General features: G+C 46.8%; 1 protein-coding gene across 3 annotated transcripts in view; it reads right to left on the bottom strand.

Moving 5' to 3' along the window:
• Mov10 (Mov10 RNA helicase) overlaps positions 1 to 20,076 on the bottom strand; it is a 22,925-nt gene extending 2,849 nt beyond the window's left edge. Inside the window, exons 1-15 of one of the 3 annotated variants that reach the window (XM_090334443.1) lie at positions 19,989 to 20,076; positions 19,582 to 19,777; positions 7,714 to 7,917; positions 7,178 to 7,413; positions 6,790 to 7,048; positions 5,617 to 5,751; positions 4,807 to 4,975; positions 3,749 to 3,930; positions 3,330 to 3,506; positions 3,088 to 3,235; positions 2,535 to 2,693; positions 2,241 to 2,344; positions 1,959 to 2,056; positions 1,638 to 1,854; positions 208 to 325 (exon numbers count right to left, since the gene is read on the bottom strand). In XM_090334443.1, coding sequence (XP_090190569.1) covers positions 208 to 325; positions 1,638 to 1,854; positions 1,959 to 2,056; positions 2,241 to 2,344; positions 2,535 to 2,693; positions 3,088 to 3,235; positions 3,330 to 3,506; positions 3,749 to 3,930; positions 4,807 to 4,975; positions 5,617 to 5,751; positions 6,790 to 7,048; positions 7,178 to 7,413; positions 7,714 to 7,917; positions 19,582 to 19,718 — 2,343 coding nt within the window. In that variant the 5' untranslated portion in view covers positions 19,719 to 19,777; positions 19,989 to 20,076. Of the gene's footprint in view, positions 1 to 207; positions 326 to 1,637; positions 1,855 to 1,958; positions 2,057 to 2,240; positions 2,345 to 2,534; positions 2,694 to 3,087; positions 3,236 to 3,329; positions 3,507 to 3,748; positions 3,931 to 4,806; positions 4,976 to 5,616; positions 5,752 to 6,789; positions 7,049 to 7,177; positions 7,414 to 7,713; positions 7,918 to 19,581; positions 19,778 to 19,889; positions 19,919 to 19,988 lie in introns of those variants that run through there. The other 2 variants (XM_090334445.1, XM_090334444.1) reach the window with 2 other exon arrangements.

Here is a 20,076-nt window from a genome sequence, read left to right as displayed (position 1 = left end):
AAGAAGAAACGTTCAGACACCCTTCCCTGCTTCCCTTCCGTGCTGCCTTCAAACTCTTCCAGGGAATAAGGGGTCCCTGAGCAAGACCATGGAGGATCGTATGGCATCTACTCTGCATTCAAGTTCCTCTGGTCATATTCCTTCAGTAGGACGAGGCTAGTAGGGGCACAGGCTGGGGGATCCTGATCCTGCTCTGCTCAGCCTCACCTGTTGGGGAAGACCCTCCCAGCGGCAGAAGCGCTCTCGATCGACTGTGTCTGCACAGGCCTGCAGCTCTCCCTCGTAGTACAGTCGGTTAGGAATGTCCAGGATGGTGGGATGAGACCTAAGAGGTAGGAGGAAAAGGAAGAACAAGAGTGAGGGTTTGATTGCTTCTGTCTGCCCTACAGGACTCCCATTCCACTTGCCCTAGGCTCACACACATCTTCCACCTTCCTGCTCCTTGCAATGGAGGCTTTCCCCAGCCTGGAGGCTGTCACAGCCAGGCCCTATGGACCACAGCAGAACGAAGTGTGCATTCACACAGCATGCAGGCCAGGAATCTCACTGACCAGCTGAATGACTTTCTTTTTTCCAAAACTAAGATACTAGGGATCTACTCAAAAGATTTCAATTTTGGCAAATAAAGACAGTACACATACAAACTATTTCCAATGACCACGATCTGATAAACTTTGTTAAACCCTAAAACATGTGTGACAAAGCTAGCATTTATTACACTCATCAATAATAGTGTAAAAATTACCTAAAAATCTTTTTTGTTTTTAATGGTAGAGCTTTAACTTAGGAGCCTCATGCTTTCTGCACTGTGTCTTTCTGCCATACCTTCAACCTTTTGTTTGAAGGTATTTTTCCAGGTGGGGTCTCCTACCTCTTGTAAGCTGGGATTACTGCTTTAAGATCTTTTTGAACTCAGGACCTCATGCTTTTGAGTCAAGCACTCTACAACTTACAACTTACAACCATACTTCCAATGGTAATCTAAGCATTTCTGATGGCTGAATTTTGTTGCTGTTGCCAGGTGCTACCACTTGATCCCAGCTCCATTACCAGCCTTTTTGTAGACTCTCCTGCTCAGGCTGGCTTCAAACCATGATGCTCAAATCTCAGGTTCTTGAATAGTTAGGATTACAGACATGAGCCACAGGCACTTGGATGAATTCCTTTACTAAATACAAGATGGATGCAGTGGCATCCCAGCTACTTAGAAGGTTGGGCCAGGCTTGTTTGAGCCCTGGAGTTGAATCCAAATTTGATATTCTGTCTCAAAAGGGGAGAGGTAACTGAGGGTATAGCTGGTCAAGGATGTGTAAGCCCATGTGATACTAAGCACCATGTACACACATAACACCCTAAAAATCGAAGTACATAGCTTATAGCTCTAGGCTTATTTAAAAACTGTATTCTCATATCTTCTGAATTGCCTGGAAACTTAGACCTACAACCTATTAGTATACAGATTAGTATACAAATTAGTCATGTGGTCCAGAATGAAAACACCAAGTTGCAGAGATGACAGGTAGCGGTGGTGGAGCTAGAAAGAAACCTGCTCAGAGTCTCTCTGAATCACACAGGCCCTCAGCCCCCTGCCGAGGCATGTGTGGGACAGCAGTGTCAGGGGAGAGAGGTGGGAATACCTGTAGTTCCGGAGCAGTTTGGTTATGAACTGGGGATTGTAGCCATTGGGGCCCTTCTTGTACAGTGTGTTATAGGTGAGCAGTCGCTCCAGCAGAGAGTACCCCAGCCCATACTTCTGGGTCAGTGGGGATCGCAGTACAGGCCCCAGCTGCCGAGGGTCTCCCGCCAGCACCAGCTGCCCTCCTGGGTTGCCTGTTTCCTTGACTTCCATCAGCCCTGGGAGTCAAGAGATGGAATAGGAAGAAAGGTGAGTGGGGAAGGGACCTCTTTTTCCCCAGACAAGGTGGCACACCTGCAGCCAGTCATTCTGAGCCCCTCACCTGCTATGGCCACCAGACTCTCAGGCTCCATGCAGTGACCAGCTTCATCGATGAAGATGTGTGTGAAGTGATCGATGGGAAACTGGGCTGACACCAACCTGGGAGGTGTCAGGCCAGGCAGGGGTCGTTCCCAGACACCTAACTACCTGACTTAAATGTTTACTACCCAAGCTGACTCCTCAATGTAGTGGTCCCCTTCCCATGGAACCTTCTTTCCCATCTCCCTAGCCCTGTTCCTCTGTACTTACACTTATAACTAAGACACATGCACACACTTCCCACCTGCTGGCAGTGATGAGGGTAGTAATTAAGACCCGATATTCCTGCAGCTGCTTCTTGGCAGGAAACACATACTCGCCCTTCCTAGGATCCCAGTTACAGCAGGGCTGTGGATTGGGAAGGAAGAGAGGAATCAGCTACAGACAAGGGGGAAGGTCCCTCCTCTCTCACTCTACCAACAAGGAAAAAAGGTCCAGAGAGAATTCTCAACCTACCCAAAGTCACACAGCAAGGGTCTAGATCTGATCTTCTCCCACCCCAAAACCATCCCATGTCATTCTATGGCTCCCTAGGTACCTTAATGTCCTCAGGTACCATGCGGATGTCCCTGCTGGGGGCCAGGAGGCGGTAGATGGAGCTGGGTAAGTGGACCCGGAGCCGCTGACAGAGGAGGTCAGCCCCAGAGTTGGAGGGAGCACAGGCCAGGATGTGAGCTTTAGGCAAGTGCTTCACCACCTGCAATGAAGATGTACAGTATGGAAACAACTTCTGGAGGCTCTGAGATTCAGGTGTGAATGTGTGGCAGCATCTGTCTCCTAGAACTCAGGGAGGTGGTGACGTAAAAGGCAAGCTCTGATTTCCACAGCCTTGCTTGTTCAAATAGCACCTTAATGGCCCAGGAACAACTGAAGTAAATATACATGTCCATGATGACTGACACATAAATGTAACTCCATTAGTTATGCAGTGTTCAAACAGCACAATGACTCAGCCGCCTCGCAGACTCTTACTTCCTAATGCTGCTGTCCAGTAAGAGGAACATTAGAGAGGAGAAGGAATCAGAATCTGGGGACAGCTGTTCAAAGTTCAAGGAGTCAGGAGTGCAGCTTTAAAAGTGTTCAAACCTCACCTGCTTAATTGCCTCCACCAATGTGACAGTTTTGCCAGTTCCTGGAGGCCCAAAGATGATGTAGGGGGCTGGCCGAGTGGTACCCATAACAATGTGCTTCATGGCCTGCAGCTGCTCTGGGTTTGACTCCAGACTCCGGTCGAATAGCCTAACAAGAAGGGCCAGGAACATAAACCTGGAGCATCCCAGAGGGCTTTGTGACTCCACTCCCTGAGCAGCCCCAGAGTCCCTGCCATTCTCACTTAAGCTTCACATCTGCAGGAAGCAGTGCAGCCCCACAGGAGGCCACAGGGAAAAGCAAAGGTGACAGTGGCCAGCGTCCTGTCAGCTCCAGGGCACGGTGCTGGACCCTCAGGGGCTGGCGGTTGAAGGTGAAGTTCACCTTGAAGGTCAGCCCATCCACAAAGCGGTTCATGAGGCTTTGGGCAGGGAAAGAAAAGAGCTCCAGTTAGGTGGGACAAATATTCTTGCCACCTCCCACTCTTCCACCTGCCAAGACTTCCATATAAAGCTCTCTAGAAGAGGAAGCTGCTGTCCTTCAGGGTTCCCCTATAGAAACTGCCTCCTGCCTTGGAGGCATATGTTTCTTCAGGCCTTAGAGAGAAGCCTGAAAGTATTCTGGTCGGGGTGGAAGGGGTGTGGGGGGAAAATCCCCATTTACCTTGGAGCAAAGCTCAGCTTGACACGGTCCAATTCCACCTTGTGCACAAAGCCCTTGTAGGTGACAGAGTCCTCTTGGTGTGTCTCAGACGACAGGAGGGCAAACAAGTGATCACCCCGTAGCACTGAGGGGCGGCTCTCAGCCACCCCAGGAACCTGTAGGGTATGAACACAAGCAAGCTTCTATCCTAGGGATGGTAGTCAAAGGCTCTGTAGACCCAAGAGATGAGAACTGAAGCTCTGGCCTCAGGCTCATGCTGGCCCTCTACCCTTCTCTCTTTTCCTATTAGATAGGACAAGACTCAGAGGGAGAAGAAAGAACCCAACTTTCTCAGGTTCCTCAGAGGTGTCAAGCCCAGGAACCTAGAACATGGAGGGCAGGACCCCAGAATGTGAGGCCAGCCAGCCTCCCAGTCCATCTAGTTAGCCTTTTGGTCAGCTCAGTTCCTACTTTGCCTCTGAAACTTAGTTCAAAACTTTTTTTTTTGCCAGTCCTGGGCTTGAACTCAGGGCCTGGGGACTGTCCTTGGGCTTCCTCAAGGCTAGAGCTCTACCAGTTGAGCCACACCACCACTTCTGGCTTTTTTCTATATATGTGGTACCAAGGAATCGAACCTTGGTCTTTTCATGCTAGGCAAGCACTCTAACACAAGGCCAAACTCCTGGCCCCTCAAAACTCAGTCTTTATAGTCTCCTTTCCCCAATCAGTCTTGGTTTATCCCAGTTTCACTCATATTATTCTTGTCTGTAAACACTCCAAATGTAAAAATCAAAAAGGACCAGAAAATGATGCAGACCAGCTCTATGCTTTTTATATAAGGGGACATAAGCTCAGAGAAAGCAAGGTCACAAATCTGAAGGCAACAGAGTCTATGGAAAAAAAAAACCCACTGCTCTGTCTAAATGTTTCTCTTGTGGCATAGAATGAATGTCCACCGGTTTCCTATTGTGGACAGGAACTAATTCATCCTTATTCTAGTTTGACATGTTGTCAAGAATCACAGCTTAAGGTCCACTGACTTGGACCCATCCTTGCGGTATACTTATGCCAGTTCCGACCTCCAGTGTGAGAAGCTTGGGGTTCTGGTCCATGGGGTCCCAGGTCATGGGCACTGACTCCAGGTCGTAGTGCCGGATGTCATGCTCCATCTGCAGCTCCTCCAGGTGCAGCAACAACCGGAGCTTCATCTCATAGTTCCTCCACTTCAGGGCTGTCTCCAGCTGGGCCCTGGCAGTGACGAGTAGATGTGGGGTGAGGGCAGGAACAGGGCACAGCAGGCAAGCCCCTGGGTCTCGGGCTCCACTGTCTCCCCGCTAAAGCACTAGAACTATGCAAGCCTTGGAAGCAGGGAAGATTAGATGGGTAGAGAAGCAGAGGGTCAGCGGGCTCACAAAGGGAGCTCCAGGTCTTTCCCAGTGCTCTCCATCCCCCCTACCTTAGACTTGACTGTTACTTGTATTATGGTTCTTATGGGCCAGAATAGCTTTCTCCAGATCCTCCCCTTACCTCATCGAAACATCATTCTCTCCTCAGAGGCCAGGACAAACTGCCCGTTGTAAAACAGCACAACTCATCCATCCCCTTACCTTGCCTTGATTTTAGTTTCATATTAGGTTTCATTCTTCATAGCACTGATCACTACATGACATTATAAAGTGTGTGTGTGTGTATGTGTGTGTGTTTAAACCAATTATAAGTGTTCTTGCTGTTCTCCACTAGCATGGGCAAGGCCTACATTGACTGGCTCACCTTGAGTCCTGTCAGTGAGAGGCTTGGATGCTGAGGACAGTGGTGCTGGGCAGTGGAAGGGGTCAGAGCGAGGAGACAGAGGAGAGAGAGGAGTATGGGTGGCGAGTGGTAGTACTTACTTGATTTTTGCAATCTCTTTAGGGGCAGTGAAGACACTTGTTCCCTGAAGGAGGATGGGGAGCACTTGCCTGAGGTGGGGCGGGGGGTAGTAGGTCCCCAGCGCCATACTTAGCTCTAGTTCATAGCCCTTCGCACTGTGGGGATGAAGAAGAGCAGTCATTAACATGGAAACCCCTCCTACCTTCAGACTCTGATAATGACTCTTCTTTCTTGGACCATGCACTTGGGGCCTGGGTGTTGTCCCTGAGCTCTTTTGCTCAATGCTATTTCCCCCATTTTCTGCTGGTCAGAGACTCACAGACTTTCCTGCTCAGGCTGGCTTTGAACCATGATCCTTTGATCTTAGCCTCCTGAGTAGCTAGGATTACAGGCGTGAGCCACCAACACACGGCACACTAGGTCTTTCTATAATACGTTTGCTCTACTCCAAAATGCACAGGGTACTAACTCATGCGCCAGACTGGTCCAAGCCCAATACTGGGAACACCTTTAAAATATATATATATATATATATATATATTATATAAACTGAGCACCCATGGCTCATGCCACTCAGTAGGTTGAGACCTGGAGGAGTGAGGTCCCATTTAACTTCAAGTGGTATGGTGCCTTCTTACTATGCACCGGGTTTAATTCCCAGTATGGAGCAAAATTAAACTGTTCACAAAAATTAAACTGTTCACAATTCTTCTTGCAAGGAGTGATGCAGACGTGTAATTCCATCTATGGGGGGTCAAAGATGGGGGGGTCTTGAGTTTCAGATAAGCTCTAGCAAGGGAAAGAGAAGGCTGGGGGTATGCGTTAAGTGGTAGAGTGCTTGCCTAGCATGTGAGGCTCTCTGAGGATGTAGCTCAAAGTAGAGAATATGTTCAGGATACATAAGGCCCTGAGTCAATCTCCAGCACCATCAAAAAGAGAGAGATGGGTGGAGAGACAGCCATGTTTACAATGGGTTGCTGGATCATCAGTCACTGAGTGACTGATCGGAGGAATCTACCACTGTCTTGCAGATTGCTTCCTGGACAGTAAAAGGTCAAGATCCCAAGAGAAGAATCCACAATTTAGAAAGGAGACTTAGGCTCCTGGCTCCAACCCCTGGGCCATTCCCAAGGGTCTACAACTAGTCTAGTCAGGATGTGCCCAGCATGGACAGGGTTGGAGGGAGGAGTTACCAGTCAGGTCTCTCTCCTTCCTCTACACGGTTAGTCACTACAGGGTTGCCAGTGATTCGGACACGCTTGTAGGGGGTCGTTGGCTTCAGCTGTGCAGCCAGGGGGCTATGGGCAACGGCTGCCAAGAAGCGGGCAATGTAGAAAGTTCCAGCCTCTTCTGATTCACTCTCTCCTGGTCCCAGCAGTTCCCAGAGCACAGTGGCGGGGAAGTAGCCCACAAAACTGGTCTTACAGTGGACATGGAGCTCATAGTATTCACCTGGAGGAAGACGACCGAGTGACTAGGAAGAGGTGGGAGATCTCCCTGGCAGTCCAAAGCTTTCCAAAGCTTCGCTTGCCCAGAGTGAGTCCCCTGTGTGCAGTCTTTTCCCTTTGGGAGCCTACTCACCAGGGCCCAGGGGGCAGGGCAGCTCCTGATCAGCATTGTAGAAAGTAAACTGGGGTGTCCAGCACAGTGGGAAGAGGTGAGTGAGAGTAACAGGCTTGGGCCCTCCATTCCGAAGCCTAAGGGTCAGCCCTTCCTTGCGGTTTAAATCCAGGCGGATAAGAAGCTGCCCATCTCGGGCTTCATGAGGCCCCCGGACTTCCACGTCTACCCCATGCTTCCCGTGAAGATACTCAGCCCTGAAGTGAGTAGAAGGCAAGCAGGGGAAAGGAGGTATGAGGGGCCTGGTTTGGGGGCTGCTCTAGGTGAAATTTTAGGATTGGGAGGTTGGCAGAATGTCAGTGCTCTGCTCAGCAAACCCCCTCACCCTCATCCCCACCATGTCCAATCTTTGCCCTTACCCCATTACTGAACAATGTGAAGCAGTCCACTGTTTACTCAGCCAGACAGCCCCTCCCCCCACACCCTTCCCACCCAAGACACACACACACACACACACACACACACACACACACACACACACACACACACACACACACCTGTCATAAAAGATCTTGGCTAGCAGTGACTTGTGGTGGTTGCTGATATCTGACCCCAGCTTCATTCTCCTCTTTTCTGGGAACCGCACATCAACCCAGGGGTCGAGACTGAAGAACCTGACCCGAGTCTTGGTGACGTAGGCCAGATTTGCAATCTTCATTCCATACAGCATGGAGGAGAAGCCAGGGGCGGGGCTCCCAAAGCTGCCAGAAGCAGAGGAGACTGGGAAGTGAGGGAAGGCAGGGCCAGTGGGAGACAGGGTGGGGGAAGAAGATACAGAGGGGTGGGGACAAAGGCTCCTGAGAGTCACTGTGCTGGACACACCAGCATTGCTGTGGGGCAATATGGGGCTCAGAGAAAGAGACTGGGGCAGGGGATGGCTGGAATTTTAAATGTCTTAAGGCAAGGCAATGGAACTTTCTTTTCAAGGCAAAATATAATTGTCTTAATAGCAGGTTGTAGATTGTGTGCTACATAGGAGAGTATTCCTATCATGGGCTGTTGGTTGGAAAAACTAAGGGAAGAGAGAAAGAAATAGATTTTTTTTTAAAGGGGGAGGGACTATTGGGACAGAAAAAAAGAAAATGCAAACAACCAGTGGAAAACGTCAAGGCCAAAGGGGAAGTCAAATGAGTTGACTCAGAGGAATGGACGCAGGCCCAGCCTGTGGGGGAGGAGGGGGACCAGAGAGAGCAGAGATGTCCAGAGTATGGGCAAGCTGGCTGATCAGACAGCAGTTTCCACCCGAAGTCAAAGGGTGCAGGTGGAACCCAAGCAGGAAGGGAAAGGATCCTTCTCCAGAGATCAAATAGCCTGGCTTTGTGCCTAGAGAGGTGAAGACAGGGAAAACTGGTCAGCAGGACAAAAACCTTAAGGTTCAGCGACTGGAATTCAGTTTAGTCAACTCAACAAACACTTACAGAGGCCTGTTAGGTGCCAGACACTGTACTAGATGCTGGGGGTTCCAAGATGAGAGACATCCAGACCCTGCCTTGAAGACCACTCAACCCAAGCCCACCAATGCTAGTGTGGCCACTGGATCCTAGCTGCTGAGGCTCCTTGGACAGCTCACTGAGCCCAGGTGGGGCACTGACCACAATCAGGTTTCCAGAGGATGAAGGGCACTCACTACCCAGGCCACAGGACACCCAAGGTGATCAAATGAAGGATACACACCATCTGGGCTCCGCCACTCCCTGGTCAGTTACTACAGTATGCACCCCAAAGCCTGGCTTTGCTTCTTTCCTCCTCTAATACGTACGCCTGGGGATGGAGCTCAGTGGTAAAGTGAGGAGCAAAGTTCAATCCTCAGCAGCATAAAAACAAATAGACTAATAAAATGGGGATAGCAAAGACATCTTTAAAAGGTGGCGAAGCTTACTTGAGATACTGACATAGCAGGGAAGCACTTAGCCCAGTGCTTGGCACATAGGAGACCCCAGTAAGGGTGAGTGATGATTAGTATTACATACAGTTTGGTTGTACTAGAATGGAAAGTGCAAAAAAAAAAAAAAAAAGGAATGGCAAGAATGGCAGAGGTGAGCAGGGACCCGAGAGCCCGAGGACATTCCCATGTGTGACATACTTGGGTCACACGATTTCAAAGAGTGTCACCTTACCCCGGTGTTTTGTAGAGAGTTAAAGGAAATCTCTGTTCCTAAGAACTATGATAATCCCCAGGAACTCTCAGGGCTAAATCAGCACAGTTACATATATCCTAGAGTACATGGTAAGATCATTTCTGGCTAGAAACATTTGCCTAGTACCCCACCTAGAACTCTGGCCCCCAATTCCATCCCGCCCCGCCCCCCACCCCCAACAACAAAGAGCGGTGCTATTTAGAAAAATTAGAAACTGGCTATGATTTTTTAACAGATAATAAATCATTGGAAAGCATAATGGAAAATGCTCAATAAATGTTAGCTACTATTAGTATTTGTATTAGTAACAGTGGTATCTAATGGTGGCAGTAGTAGTAGGAGTAGTAACAACTTACTTGCAGCCCCGCCAGAGGCTACCCTGTGGCTACAGAACCACTGCAGGTGGAAGGTTTTAAGCAGGGGGGGTGGCAAGATCATATTTGCATTTCAGATCACTCTGGCATCAGGATTGGAGGATGGATTTGCTGGAGGCAAGACTGTAGGCAGGGAGACCAGTTAGAAGAAGGGTGTGGCAACTGTTTGGGTTAAAAGGTAACAAGGTTTGGATAAGACACTGGTAGAAATAGAAGAGGGGCAGATCCTAAAACATTTAGAATATCAATTAGCAGAAAGTGAGGAATGACAGTGAGAAGAGGAAAGGAGCCTAGGATACCCTAGAAATCAATGGCTCGATATCTAGGACTACCCCTAAATAGAAAATAAAGACAAGAAAAGGTAGACTAAACAAAAGACCCATAACATAAATCTGCTCATACTGGGTTTGAGATTCTTGTGTTTCAAAGGCAGTTGTGGCTCATGTGAGTTACAAGATGATAACTCAGGCCAAGTGTAAGCCTAATGTTAGAGAATCTTGGACTGAGAGTTATAGCCAAGGATCACCCCAGGGAATGTGACTTGTCTGAAGTCAGGACAACCCAAGGAGAAAAGGAAACTCTCAGGAAAGGAGAACCAGAAGTCTCCATATCAGGCATCAGAAGGATCAAATACCACTGGGGTGACTAAAAATAAAGGTAGTCAAGTAGTCAGCACTAAAAAATTAAAATAAAACAAAAAAGAGTCAGGTAGTCAGAACTAACTTTAATCATGATTCCTAAAGTCCTATAGGTTGAAGCACAAACCCAAATGTCTACCAAAATCAGTTTGGACAGGTGTCTTAATACGTGTATTCCTCTCAGAGAAATTCAGATACACTGCCAAGTCATTAGTGTAAGAATATTTTTTAATCCTTCATAACCAAACATTAAAAAAAACAACAACAGTGCAGGAACTTTAGCTATGGGCACTGTCCCCATTCCAGCCATCAGTGGCTAGCAGATAACCTAGGCCCAAGACAGCCAGATCATATGGCTTTCAAGAAAAGACATAATCAGATGTGCATTAGTGGTACATATCTGTAGTCTTAGCTACATGAGAGGTTAACAGAGACATTCAAGGCTAGCAAGGACAAAACAAAAACAAAAAACAACAACAAAAAAATCAAGAAGTTCTGGAGATCCCATCTCAATTGAGAAAGCTGGGTGTGATACTATAGACTGGTCATTCTAGCTACTTGGATAGCGTAAATAGGAGTATAGTAGTTAGGGCCAGCCAAGACAAAGAAAACAAGAAGCTCTGTCTTAAAAATAATCAGAGCATTTGGGTGCATGTGGCTCATGCCTATAGATATGTAGAGGGCTGAGACCTGAGGATCATAGTTCAAACCCAGTCAGGGCAGGAAAGTCTATGAGATTCTTTTTTTCAGTTAACCACCAAAATGCTGGATACAGAGTTGTGGTTCAAGTGGGAGAACATCAGCCTTGAGCAGAAAATAGCTAAGCCAGAGCAACTGTGATTCCAAGATCTCAGTACCAACACACAAAAAATTTTTTAGAAGTGGTCTTTCCCAGTCTCTAACATCTGAAAATTTCAATTTCCTTGTTTAAATCTGAATTTCCAGGTCACTGATATAATCAAGAATATTTTCTTCACTTACAATCATTTGCATTTCTTCTGTGAACCATCTGATCATATCCCTCCTCTATTTTCCAGGGTTCTATGAACTCTCCTTTTACCTCTTTTAAGTCCCCTCCACCCCCCGCCCTCCATTCCTCTGTGGTGTGTGTGCTTGTCTGTCAGTCTAACCTCTCTTTCTCTGGCTTTGCATCTGTAAAGGGCAGCATTATCATCAAACACAAAGCACATTAATTACCTCAATTATTGACTCTATACTGTAAAGCTCAAGTCCAGCTCTTTAATATAGTATGAGTTATATCATCAACAGAAAACTTCAACTGAGTAGTTACTGTATTCTGTGCTAAGTACCTTTGATCCTCACTTGGTAACAACTACTGTTACTCACTTGAGAAGAAACTGAGATACAGACCCTCAGGTGATGTTGGGCCTCTAGTCAATCATCTTCAATGGTCTTTCAGCCATTCCTGCTTTTGTGACCACTGCGCTCCTCTATACAGATGCCCTGCCTTTCATTTGCCCTGTGATGGCCCTGGCCTCTGCTCACTATATGAATGGTGTCCAATCTTTACAGACTCAATTCAGAAAAGGCTAAAAAGCTAAAGGAATGGTATTTCAAAATACAGTATGAGAATAGTAGTTTCATGGTTTACAAACTTTAGGTTGCTACCCTGAACAGGATTTTATTTATTTCAAAAAAGGTTATGTGTTAATTCATGGAATATATGTTGAAGTTATATATACTACAGGAGTAGAGGCAAAGATAAGACTTTTTTGTTTTTAACTTTATGGCTTTATCTAAAGCCACTTTTATACCAGAAGCCAGAATAATCGAAAACTCTGATTTAATGGTCTCCTACTTTGGAATCTTCCATGTTTATTGTTAAGATTTTAAATAAAATAACACAATATGGCTCACAAGTTCTTTCCCAAACAATGTTGCCTCCCTTTGGTCTTAGGTTAGCAAGTTCAAAGTAACCCCAAACCCTGTTCCCGTTGTGTCTGAAATGTTCTTCCAACCTTTCAAGATTCTACTCAAATATCACTTTCTCCCAAAATCTCTGGTTTCTAGACTAGGTTATGTTTCCATTCTCACTATTGTATTCTCCCAATGCATGAAGGGATCTTTTTTGTTAGCGCTTATCACAGCAGCAATTAAATGATGATGTTTAACTGCTACTACTTTCCTTCTTTAGGTATCTCTAGTATTTGTCTTACCCATAGTGAGGAAGGCAAGTCAATATTTGTTGAATAAAGAAGTGAATCCAGCCAGACACTGGTGACTTATGGCAATAATCCTAGCTACTCAGGAGGCTGAGATTTGAGGATCAAGGTTCAAAGCCAGTCTGGGCAGGAAAGTCCGTGAGACTCTTATCTCCAATTAACCACCAGAAAATCAGAAGTGGAACTGTGACTCAAAGTGATACAGCAATACTCTTGAGCTGAAGAGCTCAGGGACAGTGTTTAAGCCCCACAACCAGAAAAAAAAAAAAAAAGAAAAGAAAAAAATGTTAACCAACAGAAAGCCTTTAGTGAGGGCCAGGAGTGGTAGAGTGCTTGCTTAGTATGCATGAAGGTCTAGGTTTGATTTCTTGATATCACATATACAGAAAAAGCCAGAAGTGGTGCTGTGGTCCACGTGGTAGAGTGCTAACCTTGAGAAAGGTCATGGACACTGTCCTGAATTCAAGCCCCAGGACTGGCAAGAAAAGAAAGAAAGAGAGAAGGAGAGAAAGAGAGAGAGAGAGACAGAGAGAGAGACAGAGACAGAGAGAGAGACAGAGAGAGACAGAGAGACAGAGAGAGAGAGAGAGAGAGAGAGAGAAACAGAGAGAGAGAGAGAGAGAGAGAGAGAGAGAGAGAGAGAGAGAGAGAGAGAGAGAGAGAGACAGAGAGAGACAGAGAGAGACAGAGAGAGAAATAAAGAAGTGAAGGTGTTGAGCAAAAAAAGCTAAGGGAGAGCTCCAGTACCAGAACATACATAATGCACCCAAAGCATTGTCTTTTCTTCTCTCAGAAATGTGTGCTTGGCATGGTAGGGTACATCAGAGCAAAACAGGAGGATCATGAATTTCAGGCTAGTAGAGACTACAGTGTGGAGTCTCCACTCATCCTCATAACTTAACGACAAGAAAACAACAGTACATGAACTTTAAAAACAGCTGTGGAAGCCAGGAACTGGTAGCTATTCAGGAGGCTGAGATCTGAGAATCTCAGTTTCAAGCTAGTCCAGGCAGAAAGTCTGTGAGATTCTAGTCTCCAATTAACCAGCATAAAACAGGAAGTGGAGATTTGACTCAAGAGGTAAAGCTCCAGACGTGTTAAAAAACCTAAGGAAAAGTACCCTGGTTCTGAATTCAAGCTGCCATACAGAACAAAAACGAAATAAAACAAACAAAAAATGGCTGTGCATCAGACACTGGTGGCTCACACATGTAATCCTACCTATTCAGGAGGCTGAGATTTAAGTGTTATGGTTCAAAGCCAGCCCAGGAAGAAAAGTCTCCGTGAGAATCTTATCTCTAATTAACCACTCAAAAACTAGAAGTGGTGCTGTGGCTCAAGAATAGTGCTCTAGTCTTGAGCAGAAAGAGGCTCAGGGATAGCACCTAGGTCCTGAGTTCAAGCCCTGCAACTGACAAAAAGAAAGAAAGAAAAAAGTCCCCAAACAGCTTGTACACTGTGTACACCTCCTCACTCAAATCAGATGTGGTTAGCAGATAACCTAGGCTCAAGACTGACAGATCTATTTTCAAGGAAAGACAAAATGTGCTGAGTGTAAGTGGCTCACACCCGTAATCTTAGCTGCTTGGAAGGCAAAGACTGAGTTCATAGCAGCCAAAGCAAAAAATAAAGTAAAAATCTGAGGTTCCTTCCATCCCCATCTTAATGGAAAAAAAGCTATATATGGTGGTGTACATCTATCATCCCATCTTCTCCAAAATCATATATATATACAAGGATCATGGTCCAGGCCTGTGGGAGGAGGTCTAGGGTCCCCACAAGGTGTTACCATCTGTTTACAAAACTCTGTTAAGTTTCAATTTCCCCAAAGCTGATTGTTTTCCTGGTGTAATGTACAAAGTCCTGCCCCTGTTGCCACACTCCTTTCTCAGGAGACTCTCCTCCCAGTTCTTGTAGCCCACCCAATACCTTCATAACACCTTCTTCTTGGAACTGACTCTACCCCCAGAATTCCCACAGTCCACGAAATGTGACCCATGTGACTGCTTCCTAAATTCTGTTTAAATTCCACTCACAACTATCCACTGCTGCTGGCTCCATGCCTGCTTAGAGCATCCGGGCGGGTCTGTCCCCCAGTAAAGTCTCGGGTCTATATTGGTGGTTCACCTCTCATTTCTTACAGGAGGGAGAAACAAGCAGGTAAGTCTAGTTTTGGAAACTTCTGCAGGAACATATGAGGAAGGCAGGCAGACAGAACTCGTGTTTCAAAATCTTGTAATGTCTACAGATGCTATTACCCCTAAATACTTCTCAAACGATTGTCTTTTAGCCTTTACCCGAATTCATCTACCCACGGTCTAAGGTGATAGCTGTTTAAAAAAAAATCCTTAAAAATACACTATTGTTGAAAAAAAGCCCCAATCATTGTATTATAGACACAGTAACCTAGATTAATAGGGAAAACTTTCTAATTGAAAATGAAAATATGGATCTATTAAAAAAACCCAAAACCAAAATAAGTTGATTTTTCTTTGGCAGGGTGGAAGGGGATGGGGAAGTATTCCTGGAACTTGAACCCAGGACCATCCCAAAGCTTTTCTAAGCAAGGCTGGTACTCTACCACTTAAGCTACAGCTCTCCTTCAGGATTTGTGGTGTTAAGATGTAAGAGTGTCACAGACTTTCTTGCCCAGGCTTGACTTTGAATCTTGATCCTCAGTTTTCAGTCTCCTGGGTAGCCAGGTTTATAGGTGTGAGCTTACCAGTGGTTGGCAAAAAAAGGAAAAAAAAGTTTTGACTATTAAAACCTATTTTAAAGGCAAGTGTTGTTTATTCAGAGGCTTGGAAGATCGATTAAGGCCAGGCAAGGCAGTAAAGCTCATCATAATCTATCTTCAAACTAATGAACAAACATAAGGCTGGAGGCATGAGTCAAGTGACAGAGCACCGGGCTAACAAGTACAAGGCCCTGAGTTAAAGTACCACCAAAAATGAAAGGAAAAAAATATATAAAGTATGTTAAATATATTGTATTACATACTTTAATATATAATACATATATGTGTACATAAAACAACAAAGGTAATAAAAACAAATTCAGTAGACGAATACCAAAAAATACTTGAGATGTAGATGACTGCAAGAGTTAATTTTTATAATATGCAAGTGTGAAGCCCTCCGTATCCACTGTTATTGCTAAGGAAAGGGGATATGGATTAAAGGTATATCAAATTAAAAGTAGGTTGCTGGGTGCCAGTGGCACATACCTGTAATTTTAGCTACTCAGGAAGCTGAGATCTGAGGATCTTGGTTCAAAACTAGCCTGAGGAGATAATTCCAAGAGACTTTTCTCCTGTTAACCAGCAAAAAGCAAGAAGTGAATTTGGCTCAAGTGGGAGAACACCAACCTTAAACAAAAAGCTGAGCCAGAGTTGTAGGCCCTGAGTTCAAGCCTTAGTACTAGTATAAGTGAATATAAACGAAGATAGAGAGTAAGGTGGGAAGAGAGCCTGACAGGAGCTGGCCCAGCAATACCAAGGCTACGTTCAAAGTAAGCTATCAGTGCCCAGAGGAAGAAACAAGTGTTTGCCATAGAAAAGATAAGGGTTGACTTCACAGTATTTCAACCAGGCTTTAAAGACTACATGGGGTAGGGATGTAAACAAAACCTCTGCCTTTTAGACTCACCTAGTTCAGTCCACCCAGTCAGTCTCCAAAATATTCACAGATAACTATCTTGTCTCTGAATTTTCTCTTCAAGGCAAATATTTCTCAGTTTCGTTTCATTGACTGAGCCACATGAAAGGATACACATGAACCCATAGAGAGGCCTTTCCTTCTCTTCCATATACTAAGGCCAAGGTCAACCTCCTGTCTTACTTGCATAAAAGAAAAAAGAAAAAAAAAACGAGCATCCAGTTGGCAGCAGCTCAAGCCTATAATCCTAGCTATGCAGGAGGCTGAGCTCTGAGGATCTAAAGCCAGCCATTGCACGAAAAACTATAAGACTCTCCTCCCCAATTAATTAGTTAAGAAGTCAGAAGTAGAGAGCTGGAAGGTGGCCTAGTAGTAGAATGCTTGCCTAAATGCACGAAGCCCTGGTTTCAATTCTTCAGTACCGCATACAAAGAAAAAGTCAAAAATGGTGTTGTGGCTCAAGTGGTAGAGTGCTATCTATCCTCAAGGAAACCCAAGGACAGTGTCCAAGCCCTGAGTTGAAGATCCAGGACTAGCAAAAACAACAACAACAACAACAAAAAACCTCCCTACATTTACTAAAAAAATCAGAAGTAGAGCCATGGCTCAATTGTGGAGGGCTTGCCTTGATGGAAAAAGTTAAGGGTCAGAACCCAGGCTCTGAGTTCAACCCCTAATGCTGGCATAAAACAAATAAAAAGTACCTACATTAAATATTACTTCCATAAATATTACTTCTGGGCTTCAGATGTTGCTCAGTGATGGAGTAATTGTTTGCCTAGCTCTGTGTTCAATTATTAGCACTGCAAAGTAAATTCAAAATAGTTGTGTATGTCTGTTGTCTCAGCTCCCTGGGAGGTTGAGGAGGGGGTATTGCTGAAGTTTGAGAGCCTAGACTGAGAGAACTGTCTCAAAAACAAAACTAAAAAGCCCCAAAGTCCCCACCCCTCAAATTCACTCTTAATGAACAGCTACATGCAATCCAACATGGCTGATGGTTGTATCTCTGCTGAAACATAGTGCATTTTTGGTTTACAGTTGACAGATTCCTCCATGGAGTTACAATGGGGCTCCCTCCCTTGGCTCCTTTATATTTTTGTTTTTATAAGTCTGATAAGTCAGTGTTGTAAGAATTCTCCCACTTTTGATAAAAGGTTCCTCTTGATATCAAGTTACTTGACCCTCACCTTTTGTGCTGAAGTCTTTCGTCCCCCCCCCTCCCCAAATTTGGGCTTGCTTGAACTCTGGGCTTCTGTTTTTGCTCAAAGCTAGTGCTCTGCTATTGGAGCAACAATGCCACTCCCAGCTGCTCTGTGACTAATTGGAGCTAAGTGTCTCATTGACTTTTCTGCCAGGGCTGGCTTTGAATCACGATCCTCAGATCTCAGCTTCCTGTGTAGCTAGGATTACAGGCATTAGCCACTGGCACCGGGTTTTTTTTTTTTTTTTTTAAATGCTCCCATAAGCCAAGCTCTGTGGCTCATGCCTGTAATACTAGCTACTCAGGAGGCTGACTGAGGATGGAGATTCAACGCCAGGCTGGGCACAGAAGTCCATGACACTCTTATCTCCATTTAACCTCTAGAAAACCGGAAGTGGCACTGTGGCTCTTGATGGCTTGAGCTAAAGACCTCAGGGACAACGCCCAGGCTCAGGGGGTAGGGCAGTAGCCTTGAGCTGAAAAGGTAAGGGGCAGCGTCCAGGCCTAGAGTTCAAGCCCCACAACTGACTAAAAAAAAAAAAAGTTCCCACTTTGGGGATATTCAGGACAAAGGCACTGTCCCTGAAAGGTTTTGCTCAAGGCCACTGCTCCGCTTCTGGTTTTTTGCTGGTTAATTAAGAGTCTCATGAACTTTCCTGCCCGGCTTGGCCTTAAACTGTGGTCTTCAGATTACAGCCTCCTGAGTGGCTAGAAATACAGGCAGGCACAAGCCACCTGGTCTGACTTCAACAGCAGTTCTGTAGGTCATTTTGGCCAGAATCCCCGGTCCTGATGTTTCCTTAATATATTCTTATATACTGGACATTCCCCCCACCCCAACTTCTCTTCCAGTACAAATCCCGCCTTGTGTATTCAGATTTGGAGTTGAGTTCTATCGTTCTCTTTTAAGGTGAATTCACATATAGCAAGTGCCCACAGGAGGTGTTCCAATGGTAATCACAACGACTGTCCTCTAGAACTCCTATCCCGTTCTAAGTAGATTGTACACATGTCGTGCTTCCCTAGAATTGTGTATCTTTCATCTTTGTGCTTCCACAGTGCCCAGCACACAGTACGGATCCCAAAGCAAATCTTCATTACCTTTGTCTCTTCTTCAGATGTTGCCCAAACATTAGTGAAAATTATATCCTAGAAGCAACATTCTGGTTAATATGCGGGGAAAAAAAATCTTCCTCTCCGAAGACTCGGCGCAAAACCATAGGAGTCATTTTTACTCTTACTGGCTTGCTAAAACCCAGTCTTCTTTCAAGAGATCTCTTATTAAGACACCCCCCCCCACCTCCGTGTTTATTTGTACAACTCTTTATACTGATCTCTGTTAAATTGTTTTCTGGTTTTCGGCCCAAAGCCAGCAGCAGCCTGTTGATAGAGTTGTTTTTGAAGCACACTTGTATGGTTTGACAGAAGTCTCTTTGATTTTCACTTGGGTGGTAACAGGAAAAGGAGACCAAATATCTTTAGCCACAGGGTGAAAGGGGCCTCCCGGAGGCTGGCCCAGGCCCTGGGTCTCCATGGAGAAGCCACAGGTGCTAATGGAGGCTGGGTGCATACGTAGTTCGCGTGTGTGTGTGTGTGTGTGTGTGTGTGTGTGTGTGTGTCCTCTCCGGGTCTGCATACGTAGTTCGTGCGTGTGTGCGTGTGCGTGTGTCCTCTCCGTGTCTGAGATTTCTCCCTCCTACACTGTGCCTCTGGAGCTCTCCCAGATTCTGGACACCCCCTTCTTCGCCCCCCCTCCGAGACTGCAGCCCCTCAACATCGGGCCAGGGATCCCCGTGAAGCCGGAGCCTGCAAGGCAGTGCCTCCCCCAGCCTTCCTGGACCCCCCGGGGGCTCACTCTGCCCCAAGGCTAGAGCTGTCCTCGCAGCCTGCAGGGGACTCCTCGCGCAGCCCCTGCCTCGGGAGGCGGGGAAGCGGGTAGCCCTGGAGGATCCTCGGGGAATCGGCACCGGGCCTGGCCCGTGCAGAACGGGCGGGCTCCGGGCGGCGCTGGCGGGGCGTGGACAGGGCGCGGGAGGAAGGTCTGCGCCGCCCCGGGACTCCCCAGATCCACTTGGGACGCCGTGCGTCCGTGCCCCGGAGCACGGTGGCCCCAGCACAGGATCGTGGCGGCGGGCGTGCCAGACTGATTCGGGGCGAGGGTGGGCCGGCCCGTACCTGGTCTTGAAGTCGCGGTTATAAATGGTCCGCAGCCGCTCGCGATCAGTCTCCAGGTCCAGTCCCCGAGCAGCCAGGAAACTCTCGAACTGCTGGCCGGTCTCCCGGAGCTGCCGGTAGCTGAACTTGCTGGGCATCGCGGCAGCGCGGCCCAGGCGGGAGGGTCCGAGAAATGAAACTGAAAGTCGCCGCTGCGCTGTAAGTTAGGGCCGGGGGTGAGGGGCCGAAGCCGAGAAGCCCCTGCCTCCGACCCCCTGGATCCCGGACGCCTCCGGGCTCCACCGGCCTCCCCCTCCGCTCTTCCCTACCTGAGCCTTCCCTTCGGTCTCTTCGCCCAGTCCCCTCCCCCTCTTTGCATTAACTCTTTCCTGAGGCGTCTGACCCCTCCCTCAGGGCCCTCCCCTTACCCCCAGCTTCCTCCCCTGGCTGCCAGCCAGCAGAAGAACGTGGCTATCGCTTGGGGCCCCCGAACAGCTCACAGCGCCTGAGACTCCA

The sequence above is a fragment of the Megascapheus bottae genome, chromosome 6 (genome assembly GCF_031878675.1).
Source record: "Megascapheus bottae isolate mThoBot1 chromosome 6, mThoBot2.hap1, whole genome shotgun sequence".
NCBI classification, from domain to species: Eukaryota; Metazoa; Chordata; class Mammalia; order Rodentia; family Geomyidae; genus Megascapheus; species Megascapheus bottae.
This window is presented reverse-complemented; position numbering and strand designations above follow the sequence as displayed.